Source organism: Gadus chalcogrammus, chromosome 18 (assembly GCF_026213295.1).
Source record: "Gadus chalcogrammus isolate NIFS_2021 chromosome 18, NIFS_Gcha_1.0, whole genome shotgun sequence".
Lineage (NCBI taxonomy): Eukaryota > Metazoa > Chordata > Actinopteri > Gadiformes > Gadidae > Gadus > Gadus chalcogrammus.
Window position 1 is genome coordinate 2,928,320 of NC_079429.1, and position 14,330 is coordinate 2,942,649.

Consider the following 14,330-nt stretch of genomic DNA (forward strand, 5'->3'; position numbering starts at 1 on the left):
AAGAAGGTTGTCTCGTTCTCGCGAGACAACCACAACATAAATCTCACCACGTCACGAAATGTAACCAATCAAACGAAAGCGGGAACCGCGCTCATTCGTCTGCACCAATCAACGCCCTCGCTGGAAGCGCTCTAACCACTTGTGTTGAAAAATCACAGGAAGCTACACGCTAGCCCGTTAGCTTAGTTTAGCTAACTCAATAACGTTGCAGATTAAGTACTGCACAAGGACTCGGTTTTCTGTTGTTGCTAACGTGATAAAGGTTTGGATTGCGGTCACAAGAACCCAGAGCGGTGAGTATGTTGTCGTAAATACGACTTTATAACACATGTTAGCTTCAAGTCGGCCATGCCGATGCTAGCAAGCACCGGCGGGGGTACTAACGGTAGGCTGGCTCTGCTCTCTGAATGAACCCAGCCCAGAACTATGTACACATAGCGGGTTATATTCCTACAAAACACAAGATCATATGCACATGATTGTGTTGTGATGGCACTGTTGAAGCGATTGTCCAACCATTCAACCATCGTAGCAAGCGACACCATCCGTATATAGCGTTTCAATAATACGTTTTTAGCCAGAGTGATCATTGTTTATTTTGCAATTTACCCCAGATTATGGACCCTTGTCCTTGAGAGGCGCGGGGATTGTTCCTAAAATAAGATGGGGAACATATATCATTAGATATCGTAACGCATGCAATTATTACTGGTTGCATACGTGATGGGACCGCCGATGATGTAGCCGGCCTCAGTGCTGTATGAGTAGGTTAGACAGAACCAGTGTGTGTCAACTCTGACGGGTGTTATCAGATGTTCGGCGGTTTTGTCCAACTTTCGTCTTTCTGCTCTGCTCTTAACAGATGACGGGTTGCATTGAGTACAAGCTGAACCAGGGCCCGGAGGACACCATCTCCGCTGTCAAGTTCAGCCCCAGCACGGCCCAGTTCCTCCTGGTGTCTTCGTGGGACTGCACGGTCCGCCTCTACGATGTCGCCGCCAACTCCATGCGGATGAAGTACAAACACTCAGATCCAGTCCTGGACTGTGCTTTCTATGTAAGACCTAACCATACAATCTCGCCATGTTAAGTGATCCGGTGTTGGCCCGGTCCCGGTTGGGGAACGTACGCACTTATTTTATATTGTACGCCCCGGCACTTAAAAATAGTGCTTGGTTCTATGAACATCCTTACTGTAGCGACTTTGATTTATTGTTTCTTTCTTCCGAAAGATCGACATATTGTAAGTCGCTTCGGTGAAAAGCGTTATCCTTGTGTGCGTTACTGTTGCGTTACATAGACGAGCAACACTGTAATCTAAACTTGTATAAAAACGAACGTGACATGGGAATCGTTTTGCTCAACGCTCTCCCCACTCACCATTTAACTGTGGTCGTGACCGTTGATGTTAATGACAATGGTCGACAAATTGACATCAACAATGTTGTTTTACAGGATCCTACTCATTCTTGGAGTGGAGGTTTGGATGCACAGTTAAAAACCCACGACCTGAACACAGATCAAGGTAAGTTCGCCACATCCCTTGGCCAAGTGAACGGCAGGCCTAGTCCTAGCCCCATATTTCCCTATTCCAACCGGGAACAGTTTGTTATTTAAAGACCGGGACTTTTCCCATAACTCAATCAGCATCTGACTTTTTGTTCGATTTTCGATATATCGATTTCTATTTTGACAATTTTTGCCAAAATTTCTCGTATTTCAGTTGAGATATAGCATTAGCCATGCTCTGCTCTTTTTTGATGCTGGTTAAGTTAAGTCCAAAATTGTGCCGTCTCCAGTTAACATATAGTACGGTGGTTCCTGTTGATTCATGCTGATACACCTGGCCTTGACACATAGAAGAGTCGGCAAGGGTCATATTTTAAACCAAAGGAACCGTTCATGTATTCAACCGTAACAGCCCTAGTGAACGTGATGCTCTTAAAATGCATTGGACTGCTGAGGTCAAGTGGTCACTGTTCTCACACCGCTCCCCCGAACAGATACGATTGTTGGAACTCACGACGCCCCCATCCGCTGTGTGGAGTACTGTCCGGAGGTCAACGTCATGGTAACGGGGAGCTGGGACCGGTCGGTGCGCCTGTGGGACCCGAGGACGCCCTGCAACGCGGGGACCTTCACTCAACCGGAAAAGGTATCGTCTTGAATGAAATTTCTACATTGCAATCGTTTAGAGAACGTCTGCGCTGGTGCGCTGTACAATTCCGACCGCTCTACCGACGTTGACGGAGCAGTATATGCCTGTAGGGTTTCTTCAAATCAATTTATGTATCCTTATCGTAATTCATTATTGATGATCCTGATCATGATCCTATCATGCTTCACTTTTTTTAATCATAAATCGTAGTCCACCAAAAATGGTAAGGGCAGCTGATATCGCGAATCAGGGTTTCCCCCGACGATTTAATTTATTCTAAAGCTATTCATGATCTAATGCCACCCTCCTTGTGTCTTTATTTTTCTAAAGCGGAAATCTAAGTTACTGTCAGTATTTTTCCATGATGTTTCTTCATCACAATAACTGATTTTATAATTAAGGAGGGTGTAGTAGTAACGTCTAATAAATGTAAAAAAATTAAATCAAAAAAGTATTTGGGGCGACGTTGATCATTTCCAGAAGTGCTTGAATAACAGTCCTCAAAATCCTCCATGGGGACTCACGTCGGGGCTCTGCCATCGTCTCTGTGTCCAGGTGTACACGCTGTCGGTGGCCAGGGACAGACTGATCGTAGGAACGGCTGGAAGGAGGGTACTGGTGTGGGATCTGCGGAACATGGGCTACGTTCTGCAGCGACGGGAGTCCAGCCTCAAGTACCAGACCCGCTGTATCAGAGCCTTCCCCAACAAACAGGTACATGACCATCCGCTCCCTTCGATATCCCTATGCTAGCAAGGTCTACGTAGGGCCATGGCATCCATCTTGTTTCTAAACCCTACCCGGGTGGGGGTACTGAATGTGATGAAGAACCAACGACGGTTGAATGTGTGAGATCCCAAATGGGGTGAAGACGGGACACGATGTTAACAGTTAGGTGCTCTTTGTCACTGTCCAACGCCACTTGGTCTTTACTCTGCTTCAGAGACCGATCAAGGAACTTTTATCAACCGTAACATAACAAAGCGACTGTGGAAAGGAAAGGTACACACTATGGGTAAAGATATGTCCCGTTCTGAAGAAATACAACGTGGTTTTCATAATGAGATAATGAGTGAACGCTGACTCTGGATGAGATGCAACATGTTTGTACCTCCCTGGTTGAGTCCTTGTTTATCTATGCTGAAAATTCACTCAACGTTGTACGTCCACTGAACTGTGAAAGTTCACCAAGCGCTGTGTTCCTCGTCTCCAGGGCTTCGCGCTGAGCTCCATCGAGGGTCGCGTGGCGGTGGAGTACCTGGACCCCAGTCCGGAGGTGCAGAAGAAGAAGTACGCCTTCAAGTGCCACCGGCTGAAGGAGAACGGCATCGAGCACGTCTACCCCGTCAACGCCATCTCCTTCCACGGCACCCACAACACCTTCGCCACTGGTACGTCCCACCTCTCACCGTGTCAGTACTGCGGGGGGTTGAGTTTACGTCCCACCTCTCACCGTGTCAGTACTGCGGGGGGTTGAGTTTACGTCCCACCTCTCATCGTGTCAGTACTGCGGGGGGTTGAGTTTACGTCCCACCTCTCACCCTGTCAGTACTGCGGGGGGTTGAGTTTACGTCCCACCTCTCACCGTGTCAGTACTGCGGGGGGTTGAGTTTACGTCCCACCTCTCAGCCTGTCAGTACTGCGGGGGGTTGAGTTTACGTCCCACCTCTCACCGTGTCAGTACTGCGGGGGGTTGAGTTTACGTCTCACCTCTCACCGCGTCAGTACTGCGGGGGGTTGAGTTTACGTCCCACCTCTCAGCGTGTCAGTACTGCGGGGGGTTGAGTTTACGTCCCACCTCTCACCGTGTCAGTACTGCGGGGGGTTGAGTTTACGTCCCACCTCTCACCGTGTCAGTACTGCGGGGGGTTGAGTTTACGTCTCGCCTCTCAGCGTGTCAGTACTGCGGGGGGTTGAGTTTACGTCCCACCTCTCACCGTGTCAGTACTGCGGGGGTTTGAGTTTACGTCTCGCCTCTCACCGCGTCAGTACTGCGGGGGGTTGAGTTTACGTCTCACCTCTCACCGTGTCAGTACTGCGGGGGGTTGAGTTTACGTCCCACCTCTCACCGTGTCAGTACTGCGGGGGTTTGAGTTTACGTCCCACCTCTCAGCGCGTCAGTACTGCGGGGGGTTGAGTTTACGTCCCACCTCTCACCGTGTCAGTACTGCGGGGGGTTGAGTTTACGTCCCACCTCTCACCGTGTCAGTACTGCGGGGGTTTGAGTTTACGTCTCGCCTCTCACCGCGTCAGTACTGCGGGGGGTTGAGTTTACGTCTCACCTCTCACCGTGTCAGTACTGCGGGGGGTTGAGTTTACGTCCCACCTCTCAGCGTGTCAGTACTGCGGGGGTTGAGTTTACGTCCCACCTCTCAGCGTGTCAGTACTGCGGGGGTTGAGTTTACGTCCCACCTCTCAGCGTGTCAGTACTGCGGGGGGTTGAGTTTACGTCCCAACTCTCACCGTGTCAGTACTGCGGGGGGTTTGAGTTGACGGAAACCTCTTTCTTGCAAGTATGCTTCATCATTTCAGACTCTGTGTACTAGGGGTGTAACGGTACACAAAAGTCACGGTTCGGTACGTACCTCTGTTTTTAAGTCACGGTACGGTTCATGGGGGTTCTGGGGTTGATAAGTTACCGGACTACATGCGTGATACGACGGAAAACAGCGGCCATTATATGCTTAGCAACGGTGAATTATCAAACAATTAGCGGAAGTTGTGAAGGCCCATGCGAGTCAACGGAGCGTTCAACAGCATTGAGAAGAGCCGTATAATAAATAACGATAGTCCCATTCATTATTCAATATTCTTCGCGACTCCGACTATTTGACGATCGTTGCCCATCCCTAGCGTGTGCACTTCTCCGGTTTGACTTTGCACCTTACTTTGTACATTGTTTACTTTGCACCTTAAGGACCAAGAAAACACCAAATAAGATTTGAAAAGCTTTGGAAGTTTATTTACAACACTGCTTACATGGTTTGTAGCCAATATATAAGATGGATCGGGTGGTGAATTGCATTGCGTATCCGACATCCCGACGGAGAGCTGCTGAGCGGATTACAGAGTCGGAGTAGTATACTTGGGCTAAATGGTCCAGGTGGAACTCTGACTTCAAGTTTTAAATTCCGCATCACAAAGCAAGCCTTTACATTCGCCATAATAACGCTATGAGCGCCACATTCACGTACCGCGGTACACCTCTGTAACCGCACTGAAGTGCCTATACCGTGACGGTTCGGTACAAATACGTGTACCGTTACACCCCTACTGTGTACCCATGTCAGTTCCAGTATTCAAGTTTTAGTTAATGGTTAATTTCTCATTTGCTATTCAAGGATGTGCTTTGATTGTCCTAAAGCCAACATAGACCCTCCAACCTCGGGTTAGCTAAGACCGCAATGAGTGACATGATGACAAACCTACCGACAAATTTGTAAGGTCACCTTAAGGGTTACCCATCAGCTGTTTAGAGTACGCTGAGGTTTCCCGGTTCAAGGCCAAGTGTCGCGGCAGAGGGTCAAGCTCACCCCGAGTCTGTACTCTTCCCCTCCTCCCCCCCCCAGGCGGCTCGGACGGCTTCGTGAACATCTGGGACCCGTTGAACAAGAAGCGCCTCTGCCAGTTCCACCGCTACCCCACCAGCATCGCCTCGCTGGCCTTCAGCAACGACGGCAGCCTGCTCGCCATCGCCTCGTCCTACATGCAGGAGCAGGGCGACATCAGCCACCCCGAGGACGCCGTGTTCATCCGGCAGGTCACAGACGCGGAGACTAAGCCCAAGTGAGGCGGACGCTCGCCGAAGTCAGCCTCACTTGGGCTTGGTGTGGATAACAGCCACACTTGACTTGTTTGTGGTTCCCCGTTAAGCAACGCGTCCGCGTTGCTTAACGGGGAACCACAAACCAGTCAGGTCTGGCTGTTTTCTAATACAGGAGTACTGCATCATACGCCTTTTTGGGATCGTTCGCATCGTCAGCGATGTTCCGTTGAGAAAAATTGCGGGAAAATTGGATTTTCTTTTTCCATTTGTACAAATTTTCTTTGGGAGAGTTTAGGTTAATGGGCCCACTTTTGAGTGGGAACGGAGCTGATGTTGGCGTATGAAGCAGTAGCCTCCTCGTATTAGAACATAGAGTGAGCGGAAGGGCCGCAGCATCATGATCTGCACAGGCCCTCTCGCTCTTCCAACAACCAGAACAATTGAAAGACGCGCACACTCCCCGATACACAACCCGACAAACTCCCCCACACACGCGTGCAAGGGGAATAATACTTTACTAGTGTTGGAATATCTGCATTTAGGCTTCTTCTCATACTGAATTATTGTTGTGAATGTTGGTACATTTTGAGTTGAACTTCTCGGCTTGTGCGTGAAGATGTTTATTCATGATGGATGGTTAGCAGACTCCTGCACCAAACTCAGTTTGGTTTTTGTCATACTACCTTTTTTTTTTAAAGCCAACCGGTCCCACTCAATTTGGGCCTAAATGCATTCAAGTTGAGAGGAAAGCAAAGCGTTGTTTCCTGGTGTTACCACCGTTGTATGGTTTGTGTTTTCGATGGTTTGTGATAATTCCTCCCACAATGGTTCCCCAACATGCCCGCTGAACTCTACTGTTGGTAAGGTTGTTCTGGTCCACATGTCCCCCTCCTTTGGCCATTTTGAAGCTTGTGTGTACAGTTCTCCCCGGTCTCCTGTCCCTCATCTACTCCTGCCTTTCTTCCTGTTTGTAAAATGTTTTAACGTCGACTTTTCTCTTCGACCTGATTTCCCCTAGTCTGATGTCGCTGTCCTTCATGTGCGTGTGTTTTTATTCGTTTCTACTCCTTTTAACGGAGATAACTGAAGCCTCACGTTGACCCCCGAGCCAACGCAAAAAAAGGCGCGTTTTCTACGTGATGGATTTATAATAAAATGTGTAAAAGAGGAAACACTCGCTCTGCCTATTCTTCAGTCATTCATCACTGCTGTTGGGCTCTGGCTCGAACATGAACATTCGAAGGAGGGGTGGGGAGGGGGGAGATGAGAGGGGAGGGGAGGGGAGGGGAGGATGTGTCCGGGCAGGAGAGAGAGAGGGAGCGTTGTCTTGACGACGTGTTGTGAGAAGGCGATGATCCACCCGTTTTGCCCGGGGCTGCTGTCTCACCCCCCAGACGTTGACCTCATGCTGATAGACATCAGTGTCACTGAACCAGATATTATATTAGGGGGATATTGGAGCGGGCAAAGCCCCACTGAACCGGGATCACAGCCTGTAGCGGGGAAATGTTCCCTTTAAGTAATTACTACAGGGCATTGTTTGCCCCTTTTTTCTCCCTTTTATTGTAGAGGAGAAACTAATCTGTCTTGACTGTAATACCCCCTCATATGTGTGCATACTGGCATAGCATGCATTATTTATTTACTCCTTACGGATAACCCTTTTATTTAGCTGCGTTTCCTTATAAATCATGACTCCCGGTTTGGCTGATTTGTTACTGTGGGGACAGCATTGATAAAACCCAGAGCCTCATTCTTTGTTGGTTTTTTGCAGGGTGTATTATGTGAATGGGGACAGCCAACACAAGACAGCGCCTCGGCAAAAACACTAAGTGGTGCGTTTTTTCTCAGTTCAGATTGTCAATGGTGGCTAATGCAATCTCCAAGCCCTTCAGTAAAAGTAGCGCAGAAGACGGACACGTCAATTATTCTATTTGAGCTCCAATTTTTCTAATGGTTTCTATCTGCCTCTGCAGCATCCTGGAAATGATTTCTTCGTTTGGTTAAATGATGTCACTAATTCCCATGATTGCTGATAATGAGTCAGACTTTGACGTCGGGACTCAGACTCGCAGCTTAATATGAAATGGCATTCATTTTGTAGAGCAATTACGGCCCCGTGCCGCAGACGCAGAGCGGCTGGGGTATACGGTAAATTAACTTGTTTCCTGTCATCTTTGGCTTCCACTAAATTGGAAAATTGAGTTCCTTGAGTGAGCATGAGACCTGCTGGGCCTCTTCCCCCTCCTCCCTGCTACAGATAGCGGTTCATCCTGGAGAGGGGGGGAGGTAAATCATGATGGCTCACCCATTTGTCAGATGCATTTAAACACTTAGGGCTGCGTGTGTGTTTTTGGTTCCGTCTTGCTCACGGCGAGGTGAATGGCGTGGCATGAATGGGATTACACGTGCCTTGTGTTTTGGACGAGTATTCAAGTCATTCTGGAATTGGGAAATATGAATATTCTGGTTAAAATACGCTAAAAGACACCGCCCGACATGTCTCTCGTGTCGGGGCCGTCTCTCGGCTGCGCTTCCCCGCAGACTCGACCGCGGCCGCGCGGCTCGTCTCTGATTTCCAGCCTCAAGAGGTGTTGGAGACGGGTTGGCTCCATGTGAAACCCGCAAACTACCATCGGAGGGGCGTCTCCGGGCCGCCACAGCCCTCGTCCCGTTCATCCAAGCCGACCACAAGAGGCTCTCGGGCTCCCTCAGCATCGCGGCCTCCACCTTCCCAGAGACATCCTATCCGCCTGGGTATTCTTCACGTCGTAATGGAGGAAATCACATGATGGGCAATCGGTTACTATATTGACTCCCATTTTTTATGTTTATCTGGATATTATGTTCTCCCCGTGTCGCTGTCGAGATCAGATGACGATGGCACGGTTCACGTTATGGGTGGGATCTGTACTGAAGGCCTACTGAAAGGAAGATTTAATTTATTTCGGATGATGTGTGACATTGTTTGGGTATGCTGCACATTAAACAGGAACCACAACCAGAAAAGGAATATAAATCAATCAAGGGCGTGTAACAGCGACTCACAAGTTGTAATGACTGATTTTTTTACGTGAATGGGGGGGGGGAAATGAAAGGAAAGTCAAAAGGGAGTAGCAGTGAGCCAAATGTAAGCACCGACTCCTGCTCCTTACGCCCACCGCCTGTCTGGGGAATGCTGTTAGAGGTGTAGCCACATTAGCGGCTGATTAGACAGCGAGAGGCTCCAGGCCCTGCTCTGGGTTTCACTTCCCCGACCATCCATCTCCTGGCAGGCAGACAGGCGGCCAGCGGGGGTCTGCCTGTATCCTTGAGGAGGGGTGGGGGGGGGGGGGGTCACCTGGGAAACACAGGATTGTAAATCAAACGTCCGGGCTCAGGTCGGGGTCGTTGGGTTTGGACCGGACCTCGACCAAGGTTTGATTGACGCATGGTCGTGCGGCATATCAAATACCTACTGTGCATCACACCGAGCAGGTATTTTAGATATTTAAATTGCGTTCGCTTTTGAGCCTGATTTGCAAAAAAAAACGAATTGAGCAAATTTACTTCTTACTTTGACATTTACTAAGTACCTTGAGTGCAGTTCAGCAGTGCATTGTAAATGTATCAACAGCTCAGAGAGAATCAACGATAGCGATGGGGAATAAAGTCGTTTGACTGCTATTGTCACCATAATTAATGACGTTAATTACATAGATGAATTATGAATGAATGATGTCTTGTTTGGTGTTCAGGTGGGCACATGGTCCAAGTGGCCCCGGTCAATAGCAGCAGCCACCACAAAACACCAGGTTTGGTTTACAACCCTAAGTACTTTCGGTTTGTCGTCGGGAACAATACTTCAAAATGCTCGCTGTCTGTTTCGATGTAAACTAATCTGTTTCTATGTTATTTAAGACTGTGGTCGGGAGTCCTGTTTCCGATCGGGAGGGGGGCAAATGACAAGCGGCCCACTTGAATCGTAACCTTTTCATTTTCTTCACAGAGCAAACCGACCGGTTCTCAGTGTGACCAGAACCCCCCCCCCAATCCCCCTCCATCCCATCGTCCCTAACCCACAAATTCCAATTGACAACACAAGAACAGTTGCATTGTCAACAATTTACCTTCAACGTCTTGAGTGACAGGCAGCTTCTTTACATGGTCGTCCAAAACGGGGCGGGGGGTATAGGTCCATGGGGGTGGGGGGTGCTCGGTGCTCAACAGTGACTTGTTATCCCTATTTAAAGTGACAGGCCGAGCGGCCCTTTTGGCCGGGCTAGCGCTCCTGTGTGTAGATATTAGATCCTGCGTGTTATTTAATGGGTTCATGACCACAGGGCTACAGTTTGTCCTTCCTGCAATTAGCGTTCACGGTTAGCCTAGCAGAACTAATGCACCTGTGCGTCTTTGAGGCTCGGGTTGCCTCCGCCGCCGGGCGCCCGACGACCAGATCACCGCTGACGACGTTGTCTCCATTTCAGCCTGCTCCACAGGCACTTACTGACCGAATTCCCCGCTCCCCAAGTACACCCATTTAACCTAAACTAGTTTCAGTGACCGGGAGTAAAAGCAGATATGAATACTCCGGGTCAGTTCAAAGCGACTTGTGGTTATCATCAAATAAACGAGATTGCAGTGCATTCATTGTCTGGTCCGCTTCCTAATAACAGTTGCTAAACGATGCAGCGCATTACATACAGTCACGGCCTTTAGCAATGGCTTTCTTTTCAGTATCGCATGACTATACGTGATGCCCATGGACTGGATTCATTGGTGCCGTTTGTGTTCATTGACATTTGTGAGGGAGTCAATCACTGGTCACACGGCTCTACGGGACCGGACCCTAAAGACTTTGGGAGCACTACTGTGTTGGGGAGCTGGAACACCAGAGACAGCCCTGCCTGGTGGAGGAGGAGCAAAAGGTGTTTTTACGATTAGTTTAATCTGTGGGATGACATTGATTTGCGAAAGATGCCTCTTTATATCATTATTATTGTACGAGTTAAACAAAAAGGTACATTTTATGGGCAAAATGTTAACCGCTTTACGTAATGATGTTGATTCTCTTCTTATTTAAAACTACAAATGCCGTAAATTAAAAACCAATAATTGCGGTCATGCTCTTTGTGGTTAGGCCTTTACCAGTGACGATACATTAGGCATTTGTCCTTCACAAAGTGCACTCGGCCAGCAGTGTAATCATCTAACCACACGGCGCATGACAAGCCTGAACGGAGCAGAAATCAATCCGAACGAACAGAGCCACCGTCATTCACAGCCTTTGATTATCGGTCGTTATTTACATCTCGGGTTCCAATGGGGTGGAATAGAATGTTTCCCCGTCGATTCAACGGCAAGCAAAGTAAACTAATGCGAGCGAAAGCGATCGATGCGTTTACCTAATGGTGTTTATGTGTGCGTGACGTCGGTAACACAGAGAGGCCGGGGGTATATTCATCATCATCCACACATTATGTTATAATTGATGGCCTGTGCCCGGGGCCACTCCATTTGTTTTCCATGTCTGTGGCAGGCAGCAGACCTCCAGATGGGGGTGTGTGTGTGTGTGGGGGGGGGGGGGGGGGGGTCAGTTCTACAGCCATACTAGGAGCGTTGAACGCAGCCCTCATGTTTATCTATTGATCATCATACCTTGCTTATGGTCTGCCTCCTGTCATTTACTCTTTTTTGAGGAAGGCGCGTTGTGTGCCAGAGGTCAGGGGAATGTGTTATTGAAGCTATTTGGGAAAGAGGATGGTTGTTCGTAAGTATAAACCTAAATATACATTGTATTATGAAGTGAGAACCAGAGAGAGAGGGAGACACACACACACACAGATAGGGAGAGGGAGACACACCCAGACAGACAGAGGGGGAGGGAGACACAACCAGACAGAGAGAGACAGAGGGAGAGACAGAGGGGGAGACAGAGAGAGAGAGAGAGAGAGAGAGAGAGGGAGACAGAGGGAGACAGAGAGAGAGAGACAGAAAGAGCTACGTCAGTGCCAGTGAAAAGGTAAAATAAAAAAGGTGCTATTTAACAGCCAGGAAAGAAATCCTGTTGGATTTCTTTAGCAGTTGATTTTTAGCAAACAGTTTTGCTAGGCTACCGTAAAACGCTCCGAGTTTGTTTATAGGGAGGGTTAATCAAGTTTCCTTAAAGAACAAACGGGTAACGATTTTATATTGTCTTCATATACTTGGTATCGGATAGTTTAGAGCCTTTCCTTAGTGAAACTGAACACTCGACACCTGCAGACATGAAGCGATCCGCTTGACTGGCGGCGCTAGCTTCTCCCCTACCGCTAAAACGTACGCCTATCTCTTTCAATAGCGCCTCACAGGGAAGGGAGGCACGAAAAGGCCCAGCCCAGGGCCCCTTCTCAGCGGTAATTGGAATGGAGCCTTTCGTGTCTTTCACTTGCATTCTTCCTTTTGTTGCCTCGTAGGTCTCCCTCAAGTAGGCCTACGGTCATTCAGACCCCCTTCCTCGCTGCCAGGGCTCCACATCCAGGGTTGTCTTGATGTCTTATTTTAGTTAAAGTACAGAAATTTGGTATATTTTACCCTGTCATCCCAAATAAACATATATTTTTATAGTTTCCTTATTGTGATTTTCAATAGGCTTCCTTGAAATGGAAAATGTTAAAGAGGGGACAAAAACGTCTCTTCCTATTCCCGCTCTCAACTTAACCAACCGTAGGAATTTAACCACCACCAGCTTGAAATACAGTAGGTAGATGAAATCTCAGAAATGCGTTGTTAACAAATGGTGACGTTCATAACAAATGGTTTGCTAAATCCAGAGGAAAGTATGGACATAAACTCCATGAGTGATTTGAGTTACAGGCTTAAATCATAATTTTCAGCAAAGATCTTTATAACATAAAAAAACATTTAAAAAAGCAACTAGAAATGAACAGTGGCGTTATACAATAATAACCATATGAGATTGCAAAGCTGTTTTCACACAAGTTACATGCATGGCAAGTACCAGACTGAATGCTTCTGCTTCCATATTATTTATGAGGGGGCGCAATCGTCTTTCTCTCTCGGTTTCTCAAGCACACGTGGAAGCACAACATTTACTGTAGAAGGTTAAAGTCGTAGAACAACACAATTTCTCCTCTAGGGCTCTTCAGAGATAACACAGGCCTGTTCTCGGCGAATCCCATATCTAATTTACCGCCAAGAAGAGCATGTTGACCTTAACCTTGTTCGGAGCATTTAGTGTATGGAGACTATTAAAAGAGAGTGTAGATGTCGCTAATCGGGACGCTTTCTCTTTCATTTACATGCAGTCATTTAGCAGACGTTTTTATCCAAAGGGACTTACGAGTGCTGCTGAGAATACTCAACAATCAAAAGTAGCAGCGAATAAATTATAAACGCAGCACAAAGGCAGTTTCCTGTGTCGGCTCCACGGAGAGTTCTTAGTCTCTGCTGCTTCCAGTCCCGAGTGTCCAGTCTAACAGAGAAAGGTCACACGATGACCTGGCCTTGAAACCCTAGAGCGAGGTGCAGAATGCTCTGCTGTCCAGGGGTCAAAGTTGGACACCTGGCCCCAACAAGGGGGTCATGACCTTCTGTTGTCTCCGCTGACCGGACAAACCACGCAGGGCGACCTTGTCGGCCGATTACTTCCTTACATCCATCCACCCCAGCAGGCCATGGGGGGGGGGAGCTCACCATCAAGCCTAACCTGTTGTTGAGCTGGTCGCTCGGCTTTAGTCTCTGTGGAAACGTGCCTTCATGTTGAAAAAACACAAACGCTGTGTTCCGTGGGGTTTCACTGAACCGGAACCCGATACCCAGCGGGTTCCCGCTCCGACAGAACCCTCATTGATCCCACATCCGGAAGGAGTCGCGCACGGGATCGGTTTACCGTCTTACATTATGTTCTGGTCGGGTCCCCATGAACATTACCGCTCCGATCCCCCGCTTCCCAGTGGCCCAAACATAACCCCACAGAGTCCCCTTTGTCCCCCCCCCCCCCCCCAACCGCCATGTCTCCCTTGTTGTCGTTTTAGCCTACAAGCGCACACACCTTTAATAAGACTATCGCTGAGACACAAGATATGTTCAGATAAGGGAGACCTTCATAGGCTTTATCCAGCCAGCAGCCACGTTGGCTCGTTGAGGCCGCGGAAACCTACTAGAATCTTACGGGGGAAACCAGGACGACTCGATGGAAATGTGTTCCAACTGCTGCATGGGTGGGGGAGAGCAACGCGGAACTACAGGTAATGCGTTGAGTTGTCGTGGTTTCCGAAGATTCTATAAGGTTTACCTTCTAGAATGAACATTCGGGAGCGTTCTACATTCTAGAACATTCTAGAAGGTTTACTTTCTAGGATCAACATTCAAAGACTTTCTACATTCTAGTACATTGTAGAAGATTTACCTCCTAGAATGTAGAAT

General features: G+C 48.3%; 1 protein-coding gene across 1 annotated transcript; it reads left to right on the plus strand.

The window, feature by feature from the left end:
• The first annotated feature begins 65 nt into the window (after positions 1-65).
• Positions 66-7,093, plus strand: bub3 (BUB3 mitotic checkpoint protein). The gene is made up of 7 exons (XM_056576954.1): positions 66-293; positions 863-1,057; positions 1,456-1,525; positions 2,004-2,155; positions 2,714-2,872; positions 3,372-3,549; positions 5,728-7,093. Exons 2-7 carry the CDS (start codon positions 863-865, stop codon positions 5,946-5,948), a joined length of 975 nt encoding a protein of 324 aa, XP_056432929.1. The 5' UTR covers positions 66-293; the 3' UTR covers positions 5,949-7,093.
• Positions 7,094-14,330: the final 7,237 nt, after the last annotated feature.

What these genes read in the sequence shown, in the direction of transcription:
- bub3 (XM_056576954.1), top strand. Translation starts at nt 863, where the DNA reads ATGACGGGTTGCATTGAGTACAAGCTGAACCAGGGCCCGGAGGACACC. An exon ending in CCTTCACTCAACCGGAAAAG is followed by an intron (nt 2,156 to 2,713) that starts GTATCGTCTTGA and finishes CTCTGTGTCCAG; the next exon opens with GTGTACACGCTGTCGGTGGC. An exon ending in CCACAACACCTTCGCCACTG is followed by an intron (nt 3,550 to 5,727) that starts GTACGTCCCACC and finishes TCCCCCCCCCAG; the next exon opens with GCGGCTCGGACGGCTTCGTG.